This window comes from Meleagris gallopavo, chromosome 19 (assembly GCF_905368555.1).
Source record: "Meleagris gallopavo chromosome 19, MGAL_WU_HG_1.1, whole genome shotgun sequence".
Taxonomy (NCBI): Eukaryota; Metazoa; Chordata; class Aves; order Galliformes; family Phasianidae; genus Meleagris; species Meleagris gallopavo.
This window is the reverse complement of record NC_139422.1, coordinates 5,537,408-5,558,548: the sequence shown is the minus strand read 5'-3', so window position 1 is coordinate 5,558,548 and position 21,141 is coordinate 5,537,408. Positions and strand designations below refer to the sequence as shown.

Sequence of the window (21,141 nt, the reverse complement as noted above, 5' to 3'; positions counted from 1 at the left end):
TGCATTATCAAGTAATGGAATTAAAACCCTGCAGTGATCACAGTGACAGATGTGATCAGAAAAATGTTGCCGCAGATCCCTAATGCACTTAGTGCTCGACTGAATGAGGATCTAACCTGCTTGCATCTGTCCATCTTTAAATAGCAGTAGCCTTCGACAACCGCAGGAAGGAATTCTCTCAGTAGTGCTGCCAGCATTTAACATGGCTTTGCTGAAGGGGTAGCTCTCACTATTACAGTATGCTAGGGTTACGTATGCAGACTAATGATACAAAAGTGAACAGAGAAGACTTTCCTACTTATTTCTCTGGGACTATTCAGCAAAATAACATCTGGCACCAAAGCCCAAACTGCTCCCAGGGAACCACCAGCTCCAGTTCAACGCACAGCACGCAGTGCCATCTGTGCTGCTCTGTTGTCTGCTATGGCTGCCTTCATCTCTGCTGCCAGCCAGGCTGCGGTTGATCTTAAGGAGCTGGAGTTCAGCATTGCTTCCTGATGTTTCCTTTTTTGGTGTTGGTAACGTGGAGCTGAGGGGCTGTGTTCAGGTGTCAGCAATGCTCACAGGCTTTGCGCAGCAGTGAAATCAGAGCAGGGGGTTACGGCCCTCGAGTTCCCTTCCTGTGTTTGCGTTGTCTCTAAATTGCAAGCAGCCAGCGTTCAGAGAGAGAATGTAAAAGAGTGAATGTACACTTTGGCACAAAGGTTTTCTCAGTGCAGTTCAGCAAAGTCAGAGTTGCTGTGTTGCAAACAGCTCTGCTGTGAAAATATTGTTATGAACTAAGGGAACGGTGTAACCTGCTGATGGAAATCCTGGGAAGGCTTGTAGGTGTCACTGTGAGCTTCAGTTTCACTTGGATCGCAGTGGGATTTGTGCTTTGAAAACAGTTCTCTTTCAAAAAACCACAGTGGAGTTGCTTCAATTTTTTGACCATTTGGGGAAATGGTCTCTGTCACCAGCGCAGAGTCAGTGTACTTATAAGGAAGTGCTCTATTGTTCGTTCCTTCTCTTTAGAGCTGTAATCACTAAAAAGCTGACATCTTTATGGGATGATGTGGTACCCAGCGGTGCCTTTGCAAAGTTCTTGCAATAAAAAATAAAATTAAAAAAAAAAAAAGCTGTTATTTCTGAAGATTTATTTTCAAAGTAGATTTTTCAAAATCTGTTTTTAGAGAGGAAGTGGTTGGGGCCAACCATACAAAGGGATGGGATGCTTCTGCCTCTTGATTTGCACAGCAGCTGGGGGGGAGGACAGCAGTTTGAGGTTCTCTGTGTCAGGCAGAATCTCTCTTTGCTGAAGAGTAGCACAGTTATATATTGGGGTCCAAATAATGATTCTGCTAGAAAAGAACTTCAGCTGTCTGCAGCAGAAAATGAGGTGTATGTGAGTTCCCAGGACAGCAGCCTGGAAACAGGCTGCTAACAGTTTGGTTTGGGTCCTTTGTTCTTGATATGTAAGGAGGGTTACACTTTAAGTATTAATATTAACATAAATGTTTTGTGGATCTAGAAGGAAGTGAAAGTCTTAGAAGTGCCAATTTGACCTTAATTCTCAAAATTCAGTAAGCTCCTGATATTGCTAAATGCTTGGGGTGGGATTTTTATTTTGCTGTGTTTTTGACCAGCTCAGTAAGTCTTGAACCTGCACCCGGAGAGCTTCAGTGATTGTTTTCTTACATGCTTACTGCAGCTGAACACAGGCAGTTCTAAATGCAATATTGTCTGTGTTGCCCCTCTTACCCACAGTCCATTTATACTGCATTGGAAAATCATGAGCTGAACCATTGGCAGTGCCTTACGAAACACAGATGTAGAAATACTGCTGCTTTGAAGCATTCTTGGAATAAACTGATCTTCCTGCCTTTGCAAATGCAGTTCTGCTGTCAAGTGTTAAACTGCTTTTCCAGCAGCCAGGCTGCTGCGCTGCAGGATGCAAATCTCCTCATTAAGAATTTACACATCCTTTTAATGAAGAATGAACTGAGCTGGGCCCCCAGAGAAATCTCTGATTGTAATACTGATAGCATTGGTGCAAACCTTCACGTGCTATTTGCAGCATGCTCAGTCAGAGAGCAGAGCAGGATGGAGCGTGCATCACTGAAGCACTGCAGACAAACCAAAGCGAACCCCTCCAGCTCTGTGCTGAGCTGTTGCAAACTTTGCTCGATGAAGACTGTGGGCAGTAAACTGCAGCACAGCCAGAGGTGGTGGGTGCCCTCCTTTCTGCAGACCATGGCTGCTTAATTAGCCCTATCTGTCAGGAAGTGCTGTGCAATCTGCTCCACAGCAGTGGGGTTTCCCCCATTTTACTAGCTGTGAAATGCAGTGCCGCAGGAAGATGATGTTAGAAGTTGGAAAAACTCTGCAGTGTTTCTGTCACTGGTGTGGTGAATGCTTCTACTTACTGCAGTAAATGATTCCAGAGGCTTTGCTTCTATGCTTTGCATGCTGTGAATTCACAGAAGTGCAGCAGTGTCTGGGTGAAACGTGGGTGCAGTGAGCACAGCTTAGTCCTGCCCACAGCTCCAGAGGGCCCTCGTCTGTGCATTTCTTGTTGAGAGGGGTGGATGCTGCATGAGACTCGTGTTCTTAGCACAGTGATGAGATTTCATTATGCTCACTAGGCAGCTGCTTTCCTTTCTGTCCACTGATGGCACTGACTGAACCCTCCTGTATCTTTGCTTGTGAAGCGGATCCAAATTCCGAGCAATTCAAGGGCAATCTTTTCTTGGTAACATGATTTAAAGCCGTTAGGTTGATACTAACATAATCTCCCTGGTTTGTGCAGACCCTGATCTCCTTTCTGAACTGCGTCGTCCTAATCGGCAGTGCAGTGTGAGGGAGTCCCTTAGCACTGTATTTGCATTTCTGGAAGGGTAAGCCTTGTTTACACCCTGCCATCAGCAGCACTCTGCGATGATGCAGCAGCTGTTTCCCTTTTGGAGCTGTGGCTTATTTATGAGCTTTGATTTCTGGTATAAAGAGTGAATGACTGCAGTAGCATTAGCTGCTAAATATCCTTTTGAATCCCATTCAGACACTGTATGTGGTGTTAGGAGATCAAGGAGCAGAAGCACCAGTCGGTTTTAGTATAGGATAAGGAAATCCATCTGAGTTTGTTTCCTCTTTGAGGTACTCTTCTGCAGTAATGCCCTATGTGGCAATTTGACAATTTCATAACAGTGCAGCTCTACTGGGAGTTGGATTGCTAAATGGAGAGAGCAAGGCAGGGTTGTAAAGGGGAGAGCTAAGAACAACTTTGAATTAAGGATCAACTGCAGTTAGAATTGAAGGTGTAATATGAGCGACATTCTTAGCTAATGCAAAGCAATTAGTTCAAGCTATGTGGCTGGAAAGCTCTGTACTCATTCTTTATTCTATCAAAAAAATATTTTGACAGATTTCTTTGTAGGAGAACTGGGAGGAAAAGAAGGCCTCAGAATGTAGCTAATTGTCTGTAAGCTGTTCAGTTGAAGCACATGTGTTGCACCCAAAAGGCTGGGCACTAAGGCTACTAAATTCATCTGGTAGCTTTCTTCAGCCTGAACTATTCCTTCTGCATTGGCAGTGTTTGTAAAATCTTTGTTGGAGAGAGATGGCCAGAGCCATGCCCAGTATGCAAAGTATGATCTAACAGATGTATTATGCAGTCCTGAAATAATTTCCACTATTTATATTCCCTACTTACATTTATATACTGCAGAAGATAATTGCTTTTGTTACTAGAACTAAACAGATCTCCAGGAATCATTTAAACAGTCAGCCAGTGCTCCAGATGCTTCTCCAGCATTCTCCTTGCTCAGTTCCAAGTATCCTTTCACCCGCTGTGCAAACACCGAATTCCTTTGTAACAAATTAGGTTGATTGATTTATTTATATAGAGGTATCCTCGTGGGGCTGCATTTCTCCAGGGCTGCTATGGTCCAGAGAGATTTGCCTATCTGACCACATTTCACCATTTGGTCACCTGGCAGTTTGCACATCTAGTATTTATGGCACGAGAACAGCTGTGGAACGAGACCAAATTCTGAGTTCAGGGCACAGTAGTTCCTGTAGAGCCTTGGAGCTGTGTCCTGATTTACCTCTGGTGCAGAACACAGCTGTGCTTGGTGCTGTTCTCAGTTTTTACATAATGGTCTCCCTTACACAGCGTGTAGATGGTTCTGAACTTGTCACAGTAAATTGATGGGATCAATTGGATGGGGTAGTAAAGAAATAGCAGTACCTTTGTTTTACATATGGGAAATGCAGCACTCAGATTTGTGCATGGGAGCCTGCCACAGAACTGAGGTCTGAAGCCAGGCCAGTGAAGGCTTGGGCTTGTCACATGCATGAGATTGCAGGTAACCTCTAGCTGTTGGGCTTTGTTAACCAGCTGAGGCTGTCTCTGGTCAGCTGGCCCTGCGAGAAGAGCTGGCAGCTGGGTGAGCCCTACCTGCAACCCCCTTTTGTTGGTGGTGCAGATGGGAGCAGTGCAATTTAAGAGCTAGGTCCTGTGCAGCCTGCTTTGCTCTGTTGTTTCGTTAAGAGTTCTGGTGGTGGTTTGGTCCTTTAGTACCAGTCTCTTATTTAGCTTGGAGAAAAGAAGGCTCTGGGGAGACCTCATTGTGGCCTTCCAATATTTGAAGGGAGCGGATAACCAGGAGGGGTTCTGACTGTTTATGAGGGTGACAGGACAAGGGGGAATGATCTTAAGCTGAGGCGGGGGGGGTTTAGGTTGGATATTAGGAGGAAGTTTTTCACCCAGAGGTGGTGAGGCACTGGGACAGGTTGCCCAAGGAGGCTGTGGATGCCCCATCCCTGCAGGCATCCAAGGCCAGGCTGGATGTGGCTCTGGGCAGCCTGGGCTGCTGGTTGGCGACCTGCACACAGCAGGGGGTTGGAACTGGATGAGCATTGTGGTCCTTTTTGACCCAGGCCATTCTGTGATTATTAGTGTGTAGTGCTGTCATCTGGCAGAACTGGGTGGCCTGCAGACTCATAAGATAACAGTTCAGAGAGCTGATCGAAGGGTTTCCATTACATCAGCTCCTTGCTCATTTGTATACTTTACTCAGCCAAAGGTTTTCAAGGATCCATGAGTTGTCAGATTTTTTTTTCTATTCCTTTTAATATTGAAAGTAGGGACTTGTCTTTGTCCTTTCCCGTCTGTTATTTTGCATGTCCCATTCTGCCTTCTTGCTTTTGGGAAAGCAATTTTTTTTTTTTTGCTTGTCAATTCAGTGAGACCGAACTGGTTATTGTAAAATAGTAAACAAAGGAGCTTGACTTGGAGGCTATGTAAATCAAAGCCTGCAGTCCTGGCCCTGTATCCAAACCTATGGCAGCATTCCCACTGTTATTAATGCTTCTATGAATGCTGCCAGCATTACCGCTGGTGGTGCTGGTGCCTGCTCGCAGCACAGCAGCAGTGTGAGCTGGGCAGGGACAGCCAGAGCCTGCAGCTGAGAAATCTGTGAGCTATTGAGAGCATTCCTGAAATTGGTCAAGTGTTCAAGTCTGCCTTTATCATTAACTTATTTTTGAAGGGATTGGGCAGTCGAAGAGGAGTGGATTTTTGTGTTTGCGTTTTCAGCCTGCTCTTGGATTTCCCAAAGACGGATCTATTTTGGCAGACAGCGGCTTGGCGGGGATGCATCTCACATGCTGTCTGGGTTTGTTGGTGTTTGAAAAAGAGGGGGCAGAAGAAAGCAAGCTGCCCCAGCGTTTTGACTGGAAACTGCCAAGCTGGAGAGAGCAGCAGCTGAGAAGCTGAACTGTGCCACTCAGTGCAGATCAGCCTCATAGCAGCCAGAGCTTTATTCTGCCCTTTTCAGTTATTCATATCACTCCCACCATCACAGCCTTGAGGAGCTGCATTTTTTTGTCTGCGTAAACCCAAAAGACAGTGTGTCTATTGACTCTCTTGCTGTTTCAGGAATGCATCTTACAAAATTGTTATCAGCAAAATATCCTTCATTCTTTTTTGTTTTGGAGACAGGAAGGAATGTGTGTGTATGTATATATTCAAATTTCTCCTATGCTTCCTTTACTTATTGTTTTTTTTTTAGTTATAGAAAAAAAAAAACTGCTTTGGTAAGACTGTGTTTAAATCTGAATTGCCATGAGAGTGGAAACCTGAAGCTTACCAGCACACTTGCTGCAGGGTTAATGGTGCTGCAGATGCTGGGCTGTCCTTCATCCTTAGGAGTGTTCCTCGTGAGGTGTGTGTTAGCATCTGTGACCTCTGGGTTTCACTGCTGCAATGTGAGTTCAGAGAAGAATTGCCTTAAGAAAAAATCGACTTTGGAAGGGAGGTTAGCTCATGTAGGCTGCACGTGTTTATTTGGGTCTTAAAAGGTGGTATGGAGGTCCGCTTGCGGGGGAAGGAGAAGGGGTGTGAATTTAACAAATGTGCACAGAATCTGAGCACCTTTCACAAAGAAAAACGAGCTGCTTTTCTTCTCTCCCCAAACCCTTTTAATGGATGTGCTTTTTTCCCCACTTTTTCATGCTGCTGCAAGCGGCCTCATTTATTTATTTATTTATGTGACCTCATTTATTCTTCAAGAGGGGATTTTTTTTTTTTTTTTCCTAGCATTATGAGTACCTAGCCCTAACTTCTGCTATAATCAGGAGTGATCTGGCAGTCTGGTCGAGATAGTGACTTCACGTGTGGTGCTGGAAAGCTGAGCTCTTGCTCCATCATCCCAGCCCCATTAAGAGGAGAAGTGAGCCAACTGAAAGCTGTGTTACAGTGTCATCCTCCTACCTGAGAGCAAGGCCTGGTATTCCAAAGCCTTTCCTCCTGAGAGTGCCACTCAGAGTAGATATTTTAATGTTAATTCTAATGCCTGAGAAGTAGCATCTTTGAAGCTGTATGCATGCAAAAACAAGCGGTGAAGAAAGCAAAAATATACTTTTCTGTGAAGCTCAACTGTAAATTGCCCCTGAAATAGCTCCTGTGACTCTGCAGCTCCAGGCTGCTGTATCTGTTACACTGAATATGAAGCTTAAGGTCATCAACTTGTTTTTTATCATTGTGCTTCAGCAGAAAACAGAAATCTAGAGCTAAGTATACATAAGTACTTTATGACTAGAAGTGATGATGTTAGAGTAAGTGACATACTCAAATGGAGTAATAAAAAAAAAATCTAGACTTTTAAAAATATTTTTATTTTAAGAACCAAAATACCTCATTGGAAAAGTATTTAAGCTGTTTGAAGCTTGCCAAATGCATTAAATGGCCAGCAGAAACAAAACGTCACTGGGGCTCTCATACAAAAATCTGTGGTTTTGGAATGTACCCAATTTTACTTATTCATCTCCTGCCTTCTCTTATTTGGGGCCAGTTAAGATAGTTTTGGAAACAGAGCATCTCCTCCTGCATGCATTTAGCTCAGAGTGACTTTGCTCATACCCAACCAATGAGTTGCTCACGAGGAAGAACTCTGGCTGAAAGTTTGCTGGGGCTGCCTGGGAATATGTAATAGCAAAGTCCTTGTTTTTTGGTTTCAACAATGGAGTCAAGGGACAAATTCCTGAGTTGTGCTACTTAAATAAATAAAGAGAGCTGTGTGAGTGGGACTGGGCCTTCCGTACAAGTCAGTTCAAACAATGGGTTGCTCTTAGACAGACGAAGATACTGGTCCTCACAAATGAATCTCCAGCAGCTGGGATTTGAGGAAGAAGCTGGGAGGCTCTTCTTACAGCTGTCAGCCTTTCCCTGCCTGACTTTGTTTTCCTGGTGTATTTTTGTAATACAAGGCTGTGTTGTTTTCCATTGCATTTAACGTAGCTTTACGTGAGTGTGTGGATGATAAAGTTTACTAAATTATACAGAGCATTTGGGCAGAACAACGACTGCTGTGGCTCCTTGGGACTTCCTTGCAGCAGGTCAGTGTTACATGTGCTTCTGCTGCAGGAGCTGGTGGGCAATTAAAGCTGCTGGAGAACAAGAAAAGTTGAAAGCTTTCCTTATCAGACATCTTTATTTCGTTATAGTTACAGTCTTTCCCATTTTACGCTGCCGTTTCTTCTGCTGTGTTGCATTCAGTGCCCAGCATTTTGTCGCTGTGCTTGGGTTATTATTTTTGTAGCAAGAATGTGAAAGGTGATCTAGGAAAGTACTGCAGCTGACAGCACTCACAAAAAAAAATAACTGAATCGAGTCAAAATAAGTTATTAGGTGAGATGTGTGAGCTGGACAGATGGAAGGGAAGCCTATTTGCACACTGAGATTTGAAACCTTCTGGCCGAATTTGTTCGCTTCCAGCTAGGATTACTAAAATGTTCCATGATTTGGTATTTCGTGGATTTATTGTCAGGAAACTATTGTCTGCCTGGAATAGTTCAAAGAATAACCCCACTCTGAACTGTATTCAATGGGAGCCCACTTCTCAGAATACATTAAAATTATTTATTGCATTGTTTTCCCTGAAATAGCAAAAAATGTTTTAAAGTTTATTATTTTTTTTAAAGCAGTCTGTCTTCTTTCTTGAAAAGGTTTTTCAGAAACTTGGGGGAGTGAGCAAAACCTAATGCTTCTGAGTACCTGTAGCTACCATGGCAAGGTAGACAGCACAAGGTGAAGAAACCATAAGTGCCTGAAAAAGGAGTGTGAGAAGGATGGGTTAAGTTGCCAAAGCCAAATGGCCAGGCTCCCTCTGACCTCTGCAGCAAGGATTTCATCCCCAGTCATGCAGCAGGCTCTTTTGGGGCTGAGGGTGGTATTTGAGATGGAGGGGGGGTGCATGGGAGCCTAGTGAGGATGGATGGATGGATGGATTTATGGATGGATGGATGGATTTATGGATGGATGGATGGATTTATGGATGGATGGATGGATGGTTGCCAGCTGTGAACAGGTATGAGAGGGACCTCAAGGCTCAAGTGACTGGAGGTAGGGAGTGATGGTAGGAGCTATATAGAAGAAGGAGAAAAGGAAGAGCTTCTGTATGAAGGCCAACCACAGGAAAGAAAAGGCAGCTAAAATAAACAGATGGGATAGTCAGCTAGGGAATAATGTTGGGCAGTGAAGCAGATAACAGAAGGCCTTAGGAAGTAGAATTGTTAGGAGAAAGATCTGAAAATATGAGAGGGTCACTCGGGGACAGATTGTTCGAGGCAGAGAAGGGAGGGTAATCGCCCAGTGCTCTGCTATGCTGGGTAGCAAAGCAAATCTGCATGGGTAAAAATAGGAAGGAGTTGTGTCTCAGCTGCTCCTCAGGCTCCTGTTTCCTTGCATAATTTGTGCCAGCTCTGTTCAAGGAAGTGGAGATAAGACTTTGCAGAGTGCACAGTGGGTGCATGAATTGAGATGTTTTGTTGTGAATATGTTGGCTGAGGCACGTGAAATGAGACAGTTTTGCCCCTCCACTATCTCCAAAATGTATTGCTAGCCAACAGGTAAGTGGTGTGTTAAAGAAAAGAGGTGGTATCCAACAGAGCTTTCAGTGGAGGAAGAAGTGCCTGCACGTGTCCTGAAAAAGCCCTTGCCCTGAAGGAGGAGCCTGGGGGGTCAAATTTGGTGCAGTCTTTTGCGTGTAGTATGAAGAGAGGCTGTTTCTGAGTGCAGAGTGATTCATAGAAGGAACATATTGCAACACAAGAAAAGGGTAGCAGCTGCAAGCATCAAGGGCCACGTGCTAGCCAGGGGAAACTGGCATTCCCTTCTGCTCGATCAATGGCAGAAGGTTTGTTCTGTGAAGGTAGAAAATGTCTGGAGATGTTCATTCTGAGGATGCATCTGAGCTGTGAGAGCTATCACCTCTTAGGCAAAGTAGGAAAGCAAGTCTTGTGTGTGCTAATTTGACCATTTAAGATAAATTTGGAATTTTTAAGGCTTGTAGGAATAGGCAGGAATATATGCCAGTTTGACAGAGAGGCAAAGCCCTGCCATGTTTAATAGGAGAAAGAGAATTGAATTCCAGCAGTACACACTGCAGACTCATGCTGGTTCACAATGGTTTGTAGGTAACAGTAAGCCAAAAGTCGAAGTGTTCAGAGGCTCGTGTGCTTATGTTTCTGTGCTGCCTACTTATGAGGGTGGTAATACAAGGACAATGTCATTCAGTTTCAAGTGGTATACGTCAAAAATTTCTTTTGACTTTGTTTTTTTAGGCAAGACAGCAAGCCCAGCTGAGACATCAAATGGCAGAAGACAGCAAGGCAGAATATTCTTCCACTCTACAGAAGTTCAACAGTGAGCAGCATGATCATTACTACACACACATACCAAACATCTTCCAGGTAAAGCTCGCTGGTGCTGTTCTAGAGGAGTTCAGAATCTCATGATAAAAGCCAAGGGATGTGTTGCTTGTTGGCTCAGTTCTTGGATCTTGCCTTTTATTGGGTAACTTTTGTCCCCAGTAGCAATTATTATATGCAGTCTGCCAATCCGAGAGATGGAGAGCTATGAAAAATTCTGCCCTTCTCTTCAGATGGAAGGCAACAATGAATTGTCATGACAGATTACGATAGTCTTTGGAATTGTTCACAATCTTGCTGTATTAAGCTCTTGTGTGTGTGTGTGCAGCTGGGGAATGAGAGCATTATTTGCATTGCTGGAGCAGGAGGCAGCTGGGGCGTCCTTCCATCTGTAAAGCTTCGTGGTCCTTTATAACCTGTTTTGAAATCAGACTTTGCAGATGTTAAATTTAAACTCCAATAATTCTGCGATAGTGAATGTCAGAGAATTTAAGGAAGCTTGCTGACTGTCTTATGATGCCTAAAGAAAGACAGTAGGCAGAGAACAAAAAAGCTATCAGTGTGCTTGGCTGAACAAAGAGAGATTAATGCTGTAGAACAGAAGTTCTAAATGACTGTTCCATTGTAATGGGTCATAAGAGTCAAGAAGTGGAACATGCACCCTCTTTAAGGAGAGGAAATGTCACATGCTTATCATCTGATAAGAAATAACTAACACTTGCATAGCAAATAGGCATTTTCTTATTCATAACTGGAGCATCTTAGCTAAATGGACACCTTCTCTTTTGCTCGAGGTATTTCGAACCAGTATCTTCAGATAAGCCATTTCTGGCATTATACATGACAGTCTGCCCGTGTACTTGTATTTAACACTGAATGCAGTGAATGCTCTGATTCGTAGATGAGCATGCAGGTTGTGCACACACATCCTTTTAACTGCCAACTAACAAATAATCTCTTTCTATTAGCTGCTGAAATAACAGATATATTGTAAAGGATTTATTTCCTTTAGTTGTTGTTGTTGTTGCTTGTGAATTAGTGAAGGCAATGAGGATTTTTAGGCTGATGGTGTTCTGTAAGATTCCTGCAGTCGTGCACGAAACAGGCAGTTCTTGTTCAAGCCCTTCTGTATCCTGTTGTTATAATCTCTCTTAATAGTGTTATGCCACATCCACTTACCCTCTGTTCTAAATCAGAGGTCCGTGCAATAGATGCTGGAGATTGACACTGAATCCAGTGAGGAGCAGGGGGCATATGTTGAGAAGCACACGTGTAAACAACATGGTGTGTAGGGCTGCCTGTAAACCAGAAGTCATCTTCTGGGGCAAAGGGGAAATAAAAAAATCCAAGGGAATAAAAATCTTCAGTGGAATGAAAATAAGATCTTTCACAGCATGCTGGGGAAAATGAAAGAGAATTTATTGTTCCAGAAATTATGTTAACAGCTTTGAGAACCACTCTTACAAATGTCTAAAGCTGGGGTTTTGACAAATCAGCATTTTTTTATCGTACAAAACTAATTGATAAATTCCCTGTAACAGTAACACAGATTGCTCCTAGAATGGTATTTAGATGTTGGAAGGATCTGTACCAATTACTGCCTTGTTAGAACAGCTGTCCTAATTTGTCTGTTCTTAAGAATATATATATTTAAACCTTGTGTTTTAAAGCAGCCAGTGTATGGTAGGGAGAAAAATTGTTTGTAATTGTGAAATGACTGCTGATACGTGACCTGACTGAAATCTCCTGTTTTAGAAAATCCAAGAGATGGAGGAAAGAAGAATTGTGAGGATAGGTGAATCCATGAAAACTTTTGCAGATGTTGACCGCCAGGTGATCCCTATCATTGGAAAGTGTCTGGATGAAATAACAAAGGCTGCAGAATCAGTTGATCACAAGAATGTAAGTGTTACGTTGCTTGTATTGCTGATTGTCATCTTTAGAACTGATGGCTTTGTGCATAGAGATTGAAATGCTGGGTCCAAGCTGCAGCACGAGGGCTTTATGGTCATAGAGCTAAAACAAATAATGGGCTCTTGTCCCAGACTGCTTTGTCTGAGGCAGATTATTTCCTAAATCTACTTAACATCAGGAAATGCCACGCTTTCTTTTCTTTTAGGAATATTCTCTCCTTTTGATAGGATAATGACTTCTTGAAATAATTGTTAACGAAGATTAGAATTCTGCCCAGAATAAGGAGAATGATGGGCATTATTCCAGATATCTAATCACCACCAATTCTTATTCAGATGGATTCTGTGCTCTTCTAATAATGGAAGTAATTAAAATGTTGGCTTCATTAATTATTACCACAGTTCTGGCAAAATTTCTACTTGGTTTTAAATTCTTCATTTGAAGAATTGAGACTTGCTAGCAATCTGTAGGCGAGTTCTGGTAAACCTTAATTTTGAACATCAAAAAATAAGCCTCCCTGATGAAGGCTGATAAGGAGTTCAGTTGTGCTTCCTGATGCACGGTTAGCACAAGGGCAAATGTGTTTTCTGTTTTGTTTTCAGAATGATCTCCTCCCTTTGTAAATGCAGCCTGTGCCTGCTCTTTCTGCCCTTCTCACGGGTCGCATTAGTGCTTCAAATACAAACAGCATGTGTCTCGCTGTCTGTTTGCAATTCCCATACAGCTTTTTCACTGGAATCTTTTCTGAGCTATTCAGTGCCCAGAGCCTGCAGTTAATTGGCAGCACAAGCCTGAGGCTGAGGTTTTGAAATGAATCCCCTGCTTTTGCACGGCGGTTGCTCTCCCAGAGAGCAGCATGGGAAACCAAGGAATCTGAAAGTTACTGTTTCCTTTTTGGGGTAGGAGAAGGAGCACAAATTCCCATGTTTGAACAGTGTACCCTTTTTGGGGGTGCAGCTCTTGGTGCTGTGCGGCGAAAATCACTGGGGAGAGATTCAGAACTGTGCTTACACTATGCTCAGATCCTCAAGCACAGTCTAAGTGAAACACACAAACCACTTACGCTGAGGATTTGAGCCAGGATGAATTTTGTACTCAGCTTTGGTCTTTGCACACAGATGTGTTGGACTGATGGCTCACGTGCACAAGTGTGACGTTAGAGAAAGGTGCTGTGAGCACTGGTAGCTTAGGGATCTTCTGCAAACACTGACACAAATGTACTTACCTGCATTTTTGTTATAGCTGGACAACTGCGAAAGATTTAGCCTGTTCTGTCTGAGAAACTGATGTGCCTAAAGGATGATTCTTGTCTTAAAATATCACTGAGGTCTTTGTGTCTCTGGAACAGTGGTTTCTCACCTTGACTCTAATAAGAGTGGTACATTTGTTCCTGTGTCCTACCACGTTATAAGCAGCCATAGCTGCAGACAGTGGCAGTTTAACATCTCGTTCTCCTTCAGCCAGTCATGCAAACTGCCACAGCAGACCTTTCCCATCTCTACATTAGAATTTTAAGAAGGCAGTTTTGGCTCTTAGACTGCTATCAGAAAAGTTTCTTTTCTTTGAAAGATTTAAATTGAAGTTTATCTCCTTTACTCATCTCTTTCAAGCCTGAAATTTTTTGGATGGGAAAGTCAGCTTTGAAATGGAGGTCAGATTCCAGGCAAGTTGAACGCAAGGACAGCTGGTGATAACAAAACCAGTACAATGGTGAGCAGTACTGAGAGCCCACTGAGCAGGAAGAGCTTTATGTGAAACTTTGGCTCACACAGACACGTGTTTCCCAGCTGGGAGGAGATCTCAGGGATCTGGTAGTTGTAAACAAAAGTACTCAGTGTCACCAAACCAGAGATGCAGGAGCTCTGACACTGATACTGAGGAAATGCAGTGATGCATCTGGAGTTCTTACACAGCTCCTGACTGGTATTCCTTGGTCTGATTGTCACTTGTTCTGCCCAGCTATCATGTACAGAGTTGCTGAAGAAAAGGAGAAGGTAAATGAAAGCTGTGCTGTTGGTGTGGTAGCTTCAGTTCGGAAACCAGGCCTTTAAATTTAACAGCATAGCAAGTTCAGAGGATGTATTTGTCAGAAAGAAAATAATTACAGAGAGAGCACCAGTTCTGGTGCTTTACCTTGTGTACCAAACTGAGTCAGCCCTAGCTGAGAGGATGTAAGAACCTGCAAGTTCTGCAGCTTTTTTTTGCTGTCCGTAAAACCTTCCCAGCTGATGGTATGACATCAGTATTTTAAAGAGGAAAAACAAAATGGAAGCACAGCTTTGCAGTTCGTGTGAGTACCTACCTGAACTACACACTGACCGATCAAGGGGTTTCATGGCATTTGTGGACAACTGTGATTGAGTATCAGACCTGTGCAGCACAGCAGTAGGTCAAGATGTCATTCTGTAGTTAGGTTGAAACTCTGGAAGCACAGGCTGCTAACAGCAGGCTTCCTTTCCACAGCCATCTCTGCCTGCCCTGCCATCCGTAGCTGCCAGCAGGATTCTCAAAGACCACTTTATTTTCAAGGCCCCTATTCGTTAGATGGCGTTGAGGGCCAATATCTGGAAAATATTTAATTATTCTCTGCAGCTTAAAAATGACAAAGTTCTGCCTCACGCCTAGCAGAATGGGCAAATGTTCAGGCTTAGCTAGGAAATTTGCAACTGTGCAAGCAGAATTGCTTTATGCCCTCATAGAAGTCCTTACAACTCCCACTAAGCAATGGAAGCTCTCTGGTAGCACTGGTTAGCCCTGTGTTCCTATTGCAGCTACAGATGCACTTCTGTTCAATGTATTCCTTCTAACAACACAGAGGACTCATGACAAGGGTAGGCTGGAGTGACTGCTAAGTGAACCTCTGCAGAATTTGCTCCAGCAGCAGACAGAATTAATTTGTTATGGATTTAGGAGTTCCTGTTATGACATTATCTCTTCGTGATACGTGGAGCATGCTATTTATATTTAGCTCAATCATAGTGGAAGGACGTTTTGACTAAATAGAGGGAACACTGTACAATTAACAGAGGAAAAAAGAGAGGGGGGGGGGAAAATAAGGCTTTAGGCATAGGATAAAATACCAGTAGTGGATTTTATGTAACCTCCTGTATGTTTGTCTTTTCTTCTTTCATGATTATATAAAAAAAAAAACAACTCTTCAAATGCTCAGGTCTACAAAAGTTTAATGTCAATCTGGGATGAGGTAATGGAGAAAGCGTTGCTTTACCCCCTTTGCAAGCTGTATCTGAATTCTACAGTGCACCTGATAGAGTGAGGATTTCGAGCCTTAATTTGCTACGTGTTTCCCAGGATACCTTTGCAAAGCTTTTCTTAAAACTGTGTTTTGCTTAATTGCATCTGGCCTCTGAATCTGTGCTTATCCCACTGGACTTCTCATGAATGCAGTTTTACCCATGGATGTAAGCAGAAGCTGCGAAATGCTTCCAAAGCAACAAGTTCTTTAATTCAAACAGGATGATGGTGCCCTTCTCCAGAGAACTAATGAGATCTTTGTGTGCACCGTTCCCCTAATGATCTTAGAGTAAAAACTGTTGGAACACTATAATGCAAAAAGCTTCCTTCCTCATATAGTCATATAGATCAAAAGTGTTCAGAAGAACTTTTTTTGAGGCCATTAGACCTAAATGCTTTTGGCAAGTTAAGTCCAAGTCTGCATTTATGTATAATTAATCATGTACGTAGGCTTGACTAGGATAAATGCTATATATTATTTCTTGTATAGTTTATCATCTTCTTCTATCTAAAAAAAAAAAAAGCAAAGCCACTGCAGAGAGTACACAGCCAGTGTATGGCTGTGGGATCTGGGAGCATTCAGTTTTACATGGTGGAATAATATGCTCCGCATACCTCTTTAAAACATGTTGTGGTAATGACAACAGATGCAAGAAAGCGTGCCTTAATCTTGGAGCAGAAGGAGAAACTCTTCCAGAACTTGGGACCAGGATGAGTATTTATGTGCCAGGGTGAGACCGGTCCCTTTAAAGATTTTTTGCTCCATAGGAAAAAAATATTTTTGTCCTTGGTCTGCTCTGCTGTGCCACCGGTGCGATGACAGCCTTCACTGAGGTGTTTACGCTTGTTCTTGATCTGTCCCATTTCAGGATTCACAAATGGTAATAGAAGCCTTTAAATCAGGGTTTGAGCCTCCAGGAGATGTTGACTTTGAGGACTTCACTCAGCCCATGAAGCGGACCGTCTCCGAATCCAGCCTTTCCAACTCCAGAGGGGATGGGAAGTATGAGCCGAAGTTTGGTGGCAAATCCAAGGGCAAGTTATGGCCATTCATCAAGAAAAATAAGGTACTGACCTGCAGACATGAGCTTGGTGTTAGCTAGTACGTGTGTAGTCAATAGCCGCTGCCTTGTCTAGAGATCTGGGCAATTGCAAATTTTTAAAGAGAACTTTAGTTTCAGAAAGTTAATGACTGATGTCTTAGTATGGTGTTTTGTTGTAGTCTTCGGTTACTTAAGGTTTTTTATATATCTTTGAAGTTTTTTCGTTGTAATTTCTTTAATTATGTTGCAGTTTTTATATTAATTTAATTGTCACGTCTTTGCCATGGTCCATTTCTGTTCCTAACTCAGAAGGAATTGTATACACTTGCTTAGTGTCACGTGTGCTAACTAACATTGTTACTTCTGGGAAGCTCTAAGGTGTCATTACTGTTTCGACACTTCTAAAACTCTCTGACTTTTCATTTGTGTGACCTCCTCAGTCTGTGCATCGGGTTCTGCAGTTGGGTGGTGGGAAGCAAGGAATTGCTGCAGTTCTTTCTTCTTTAGCATAACTAATGGAGCACAGCTAACTGAGCAGCTGACTTTTTAAAGACCATGTTAACTTACGTATCCATTAAACCTTTTTCATTTCACTGTCATATTTTACACCATAATGCATGGCACCGTACATCTGAGGATACCAGAATGTGTCAGGATGACTGCACTGTATCAGTTTACAGAAACACTGATGGAAGCCCAGAGCAGCTTCACTGTTTTGATCTCACCCTTGCTCTGACCCTTATCAAACCACTTTTACTAATGACACTGATAGTCCAAAAGCCTACCTGATCAAAATGGGTCGTTCCTCTTGCTGGTAGAAGAGAGAAGTTGGCTGTCTGGTGCTTACATTAGTGTAGCCAGAAGCAAAAAATAAAAATAATAAAAAAAAATGGGACCAACTCCTGAGCAAATTTGTAGCGTTTGTAGAAGTGAAGTTTGATGCACGTTACTGAGGTATGATTTGAAAGCAGGAAGGAATGTGGTTTGTTGTTTTCCAGATAATAGAAACGCTACTGGGCACTAAGGTACCTTCATTATCTGATCCATTTAAATTCAGGTATTTGTAAGCTCTATCCATTTGCATTATTCCGAGTTGTCCACAGAGCAGAGCAGGGCAGTTTATAGGGATAGCACTGCATGGAAGAGTCTGCATGAGCTTCCCGTCAAAATGCTTTGTTACTCTTCTGTTGCATCACTTACTAAAATCTTCAATTTTATCATACCTTCATTTAACACAACTCTAAATACTTCTCCCCCCACTTCTTGAACCATGGCCTTTTAATATTTAATTATTTAATTGTTTTTTCTCTGAATTTCAAATATTGGTTTTGATGCTTATTTTCGTTTTGTGTTTTATCTTTTTATTTTGATTTTATTCTGTCACTTCTCCATCTCTTATACGTAGCTTATGTCCCTTTTAACATCCCCCCATCAGCCCCCTCCTCCTCCCCCTGCCTCTGCCTCACCCTCTGCTGTTCCCAACGGCCCCCAGTCTCCCAAGCAGCAAAAGGAACCCCTCTCCCATCGCTTCAACGAGTTCATGACCTCCAAACCCAAAATCCACTGCTTCAGGAGCCTAAAGCGCGGGGTAAGTTCTCCTCTGGATACCTCTCTTTCTTTCTTTTCTTCCTTTCTTGCGCTTTTATATTGCACGTTCTGTTGTGTAAGAACTTGTTTTGTTTGTTTGGTGGATGAGTCCGTTGTGTTTTATCATAACATGCAGACAAATCCAAGGAATCCCAACCTGTGAAGTCATTTGCAGTCAAAAATCCCACAGCGAAACCACAAAAAGTACAGTTTCTGATAGAAGTTACCCATTCCTATCTTTTGGAAGGAGGGAGAATGATCCAGTGTTCAGAAATAACAGCTGAACTTGAAGCAATATTCACATACAAGTCACAGGTCATGAATTTAGCAGCTCTGCATCCACCGCTGTTCAGAATTGTAGATCTTTCTGGCATTTCCTATGAAGTCAACAGATTTTTTTGGTGCCTGAACTGACTTTCACTTCCCCGTGCTATGGTGCACGTGGTTCAAAATTGTATTCTGTGTGCAGAGCTGATGGTCAGACAGACGTGCTCTGAAACACAGGTGGGAGGTTTTGAGGGGTTGGGGTTTGAGCCTTCCCTGCCAGAAGCTGGAGCACTGAGCTGGGTGCTGCTCCGTTGTAGAGAGGCTGGAAGCCTGCAGCTGACCTTGGGGATCCACCTGAGTGTAGATGGAGCTAAATCAGCTTCTGTGACACAACACCAGCATTGCAAGTTCATCATACTTTTCTCCTGAAATAGAGCAAAGAATGTTTTTTTCTTCGTGCAAGCCCATATGTGGCACAGCTGTACTCAGAAGTTGCTCATGTACCACTGCTTTGGCTCTGAGGTTTGGGTCCTTAAAAGCATTATTGATAAAAATCACAGGAAGGAGACACGAGTGTGCAGTACCTCACAGCCTGCACTAAAAAACACGTTTTAATGTTGAGGAAGTGCAGCTCCTTAAAAAAGCCCAAATTCTGCTCCAGGACTGCACTGACATTTAGGAAAGAGGACTGGAGTTGTTTAACAGTAAAGCTGATTTCAGTGGGGGACTTCAGTGGTTAGTCACAGAGAATTGAAAACACTGCTATAAACAGTATTTTCTCGTCTGGTTACAGACAGTAAATTTAAAGAAAAAAAGTTTTTTTTTTTTTTTAATATAGGGCAGTTTTCAGTTCTTCTCTAAGGAACTGCCATTTCATGATGTATTCAGTGTAGGATCCAAAAATTCCCATTTTTGATGCTTTCTACTGGGGATGCAACTGGTTTCTAAGTTGTCCTAAGGAGGTTTGGTAAATGCTTTCTCCCCTCAGTTGCACTTTGGTTCACAACATCTCTTCTTTTAAGCTTTTAAGCAGGGGGGAGTTGCCTTTCCATCCTGCTTCTATAGCAGCAGGTGCCCCTGCACTGCTTGGTCGGGCTGGCTGCTGGCAGCCCTGTTTGTCTGGGGCAGCAGAGAGGCACATGGAGAGAAAGGCAGTGCTGGAGGTGGGAGCTGACACTGTGACCTAGTCCTCCAGTAGTGCCATTCACTGCACTGATTATTTAAAATAATGCTGAATATTTCTAGTTCAGTCTAAAAATACCAGCTGATAGTTCCTTGGGCAATGCGTGAGCTTCTATTTCAAATGTACCAACTCTTATTTATTATTTGGCCTCATAAGCAGTTATGACTTTTAATACTTGCCTGAAAAAATGACATAATATTATGTGCTGTCTGAGAAGTCTGAGTCTTACAGACGCTTTGTGCTGTGTTACTTTTAGTTGGTTCGTTTGAAAAGTGAAATAATGAGAACAATTTCCTCTAGCTTTCTCTGGAACCCTTCTAATTTCTGCTGACAAATTCATTAAAAATGCAAAAAGGAAGGCTGTTACTAAATCTTCATTTGAACCTTTTTCACTGTGTTCTCCTTCTCTTCCATTTCCTTCCCCTGTTAGCTACCAGGATGTTTGTATGTAAACAGTTTTGGTGCCTGACTCATCCAACAGAGTTGGAGGCCAACGTTCAGATCATCGTGGCATTTTCCAGAGGGACGAATTCAGGCCGCTTAGTTCATCTAGGAGTATGGAGGAGGAGAGGCTGCTAAGAGCTGGCAGCTCGTTCTGTCTGCTCTGAGAACGCAGTTGATGTTTCGTAGGTCCTTGGTGATTTTTGTTGTACACAGCGTCAGACTGAAAGGTCATGGAAGTGCTTAACGATCTTCGAAAATAAAATTCTAACCAGACGCACCCCAATCTCATTTGTTTGTCAGATGAGAGATGAGTTGTTGTAATTTGCCTGATGTGGCCCTCCTTATGTTCAGTACAGCTGGATAATATGGTTAATTCCGCTTTTACAATATTACATTTGATAAGATTTCCTTTTCTCGGTTCCTCTCCATCTCGTTGTCCCTCTGCCAGATCCGAGAACATCTGAATTTTGCTCACGAGCAGTAATGTTGCTAATGCTGCACTGAGATCTTACCAAAGAAATGAGAGAGGAGGAGGTAGGAAGAAGCTGTCTGTGCAGAAGAGTGTTTGATCTGTACAGGAATACATCAGCAAAGCAACTTCTGGGAAGGTCGTGCAGGGAGCCAACAGAACAGTGCAACGTAATGGATGGTTGGCTTTGACACAGAATAATTTCATTTGCTCTGAATGTTGCCCCTGTGCTGGTTTTGTTCAGCCAAACACCTTGCAGTACAGGTGGCCATGGGAGATTTAAAGTACTTAAGTAATTAAGATTATTTTAGATCGTTCAAACAAATTGTCAAGAAGAGGATCCTTCCTGGCTTTGCTGATAAACTGAGCTGTTAATGCCTGCAAAGGGCTGAGTCACAATTGAGAGGACATGGGATCATACTCCTTTCTGTCTCTGGTTTAAGGAAGAGGAAGATGGCAAGGCACTACTTCATGTGAACACACCTAACAACAGTAGTGTAATGGGATGAACACAGCAGAACCACACACTGTAACCAGTCCTTGGAATGTGAGGCAGTTCCCCATTCAGTTCCTCCATAAATCCTTTTGAGATTGCAGTGAGTGGCAGTGTGTTTCAGTGATTTCCTTCCAAGTTTTGCTTTAGCATCTTCTGTTACATTTGGAAAGAGAGATTACAAAGCTAAAGTGGAAAAGGCACTGGTGACTGTTGAATTGTGTGTGTAACGTTATGTCCTGCAATCTGGCTTTAGTTTTGCTCTCAATCTAAAAATCCATTGAGTTTTGCTTCCGTGGAA

At 42.8% G+C, this 21,141-nt stretch overlaps 1 protein-coding gene across 19 annotated transcripts in view; it reads left to right on the top strand.

Moving 5' to 3' along the window:
- Positions 1-21,141, top strand: part of FNBP1 (formin binding protein 1) — an 87,262-nt gene that overhangs the window by 45,727 nt on the left and 20,394 nt on the right. For 9 of the 19 annotated variants that reach the window (XM_031556194.2, XM_031556199.2, XM_010720887.3 and 6 more), the window contains exons 7-10: positions 10,102-10,230; positions 11,944-12,090; positions 16,224-16,421; positions 17,803-17,985. In XM_031556194.2, the coding sequence (XP_031412054.2) occupies positions 10,102-10,230; positions 11,944-12,090; positions 16,224-16,421; positions 17,803-17,985 (657 nt within the window). The remainder of the gene's footprint in view (positions 1-10,101; positions 10,231-11,943; positions 12,091-16,223; positions 16,422-17,802; positions 17,986-21,141) is intronic. The other 10 variants (XM_085239634.1, XM_031556197.2, XM_010720891.4 and 7 more) reach the window with 3 other exon arrangements.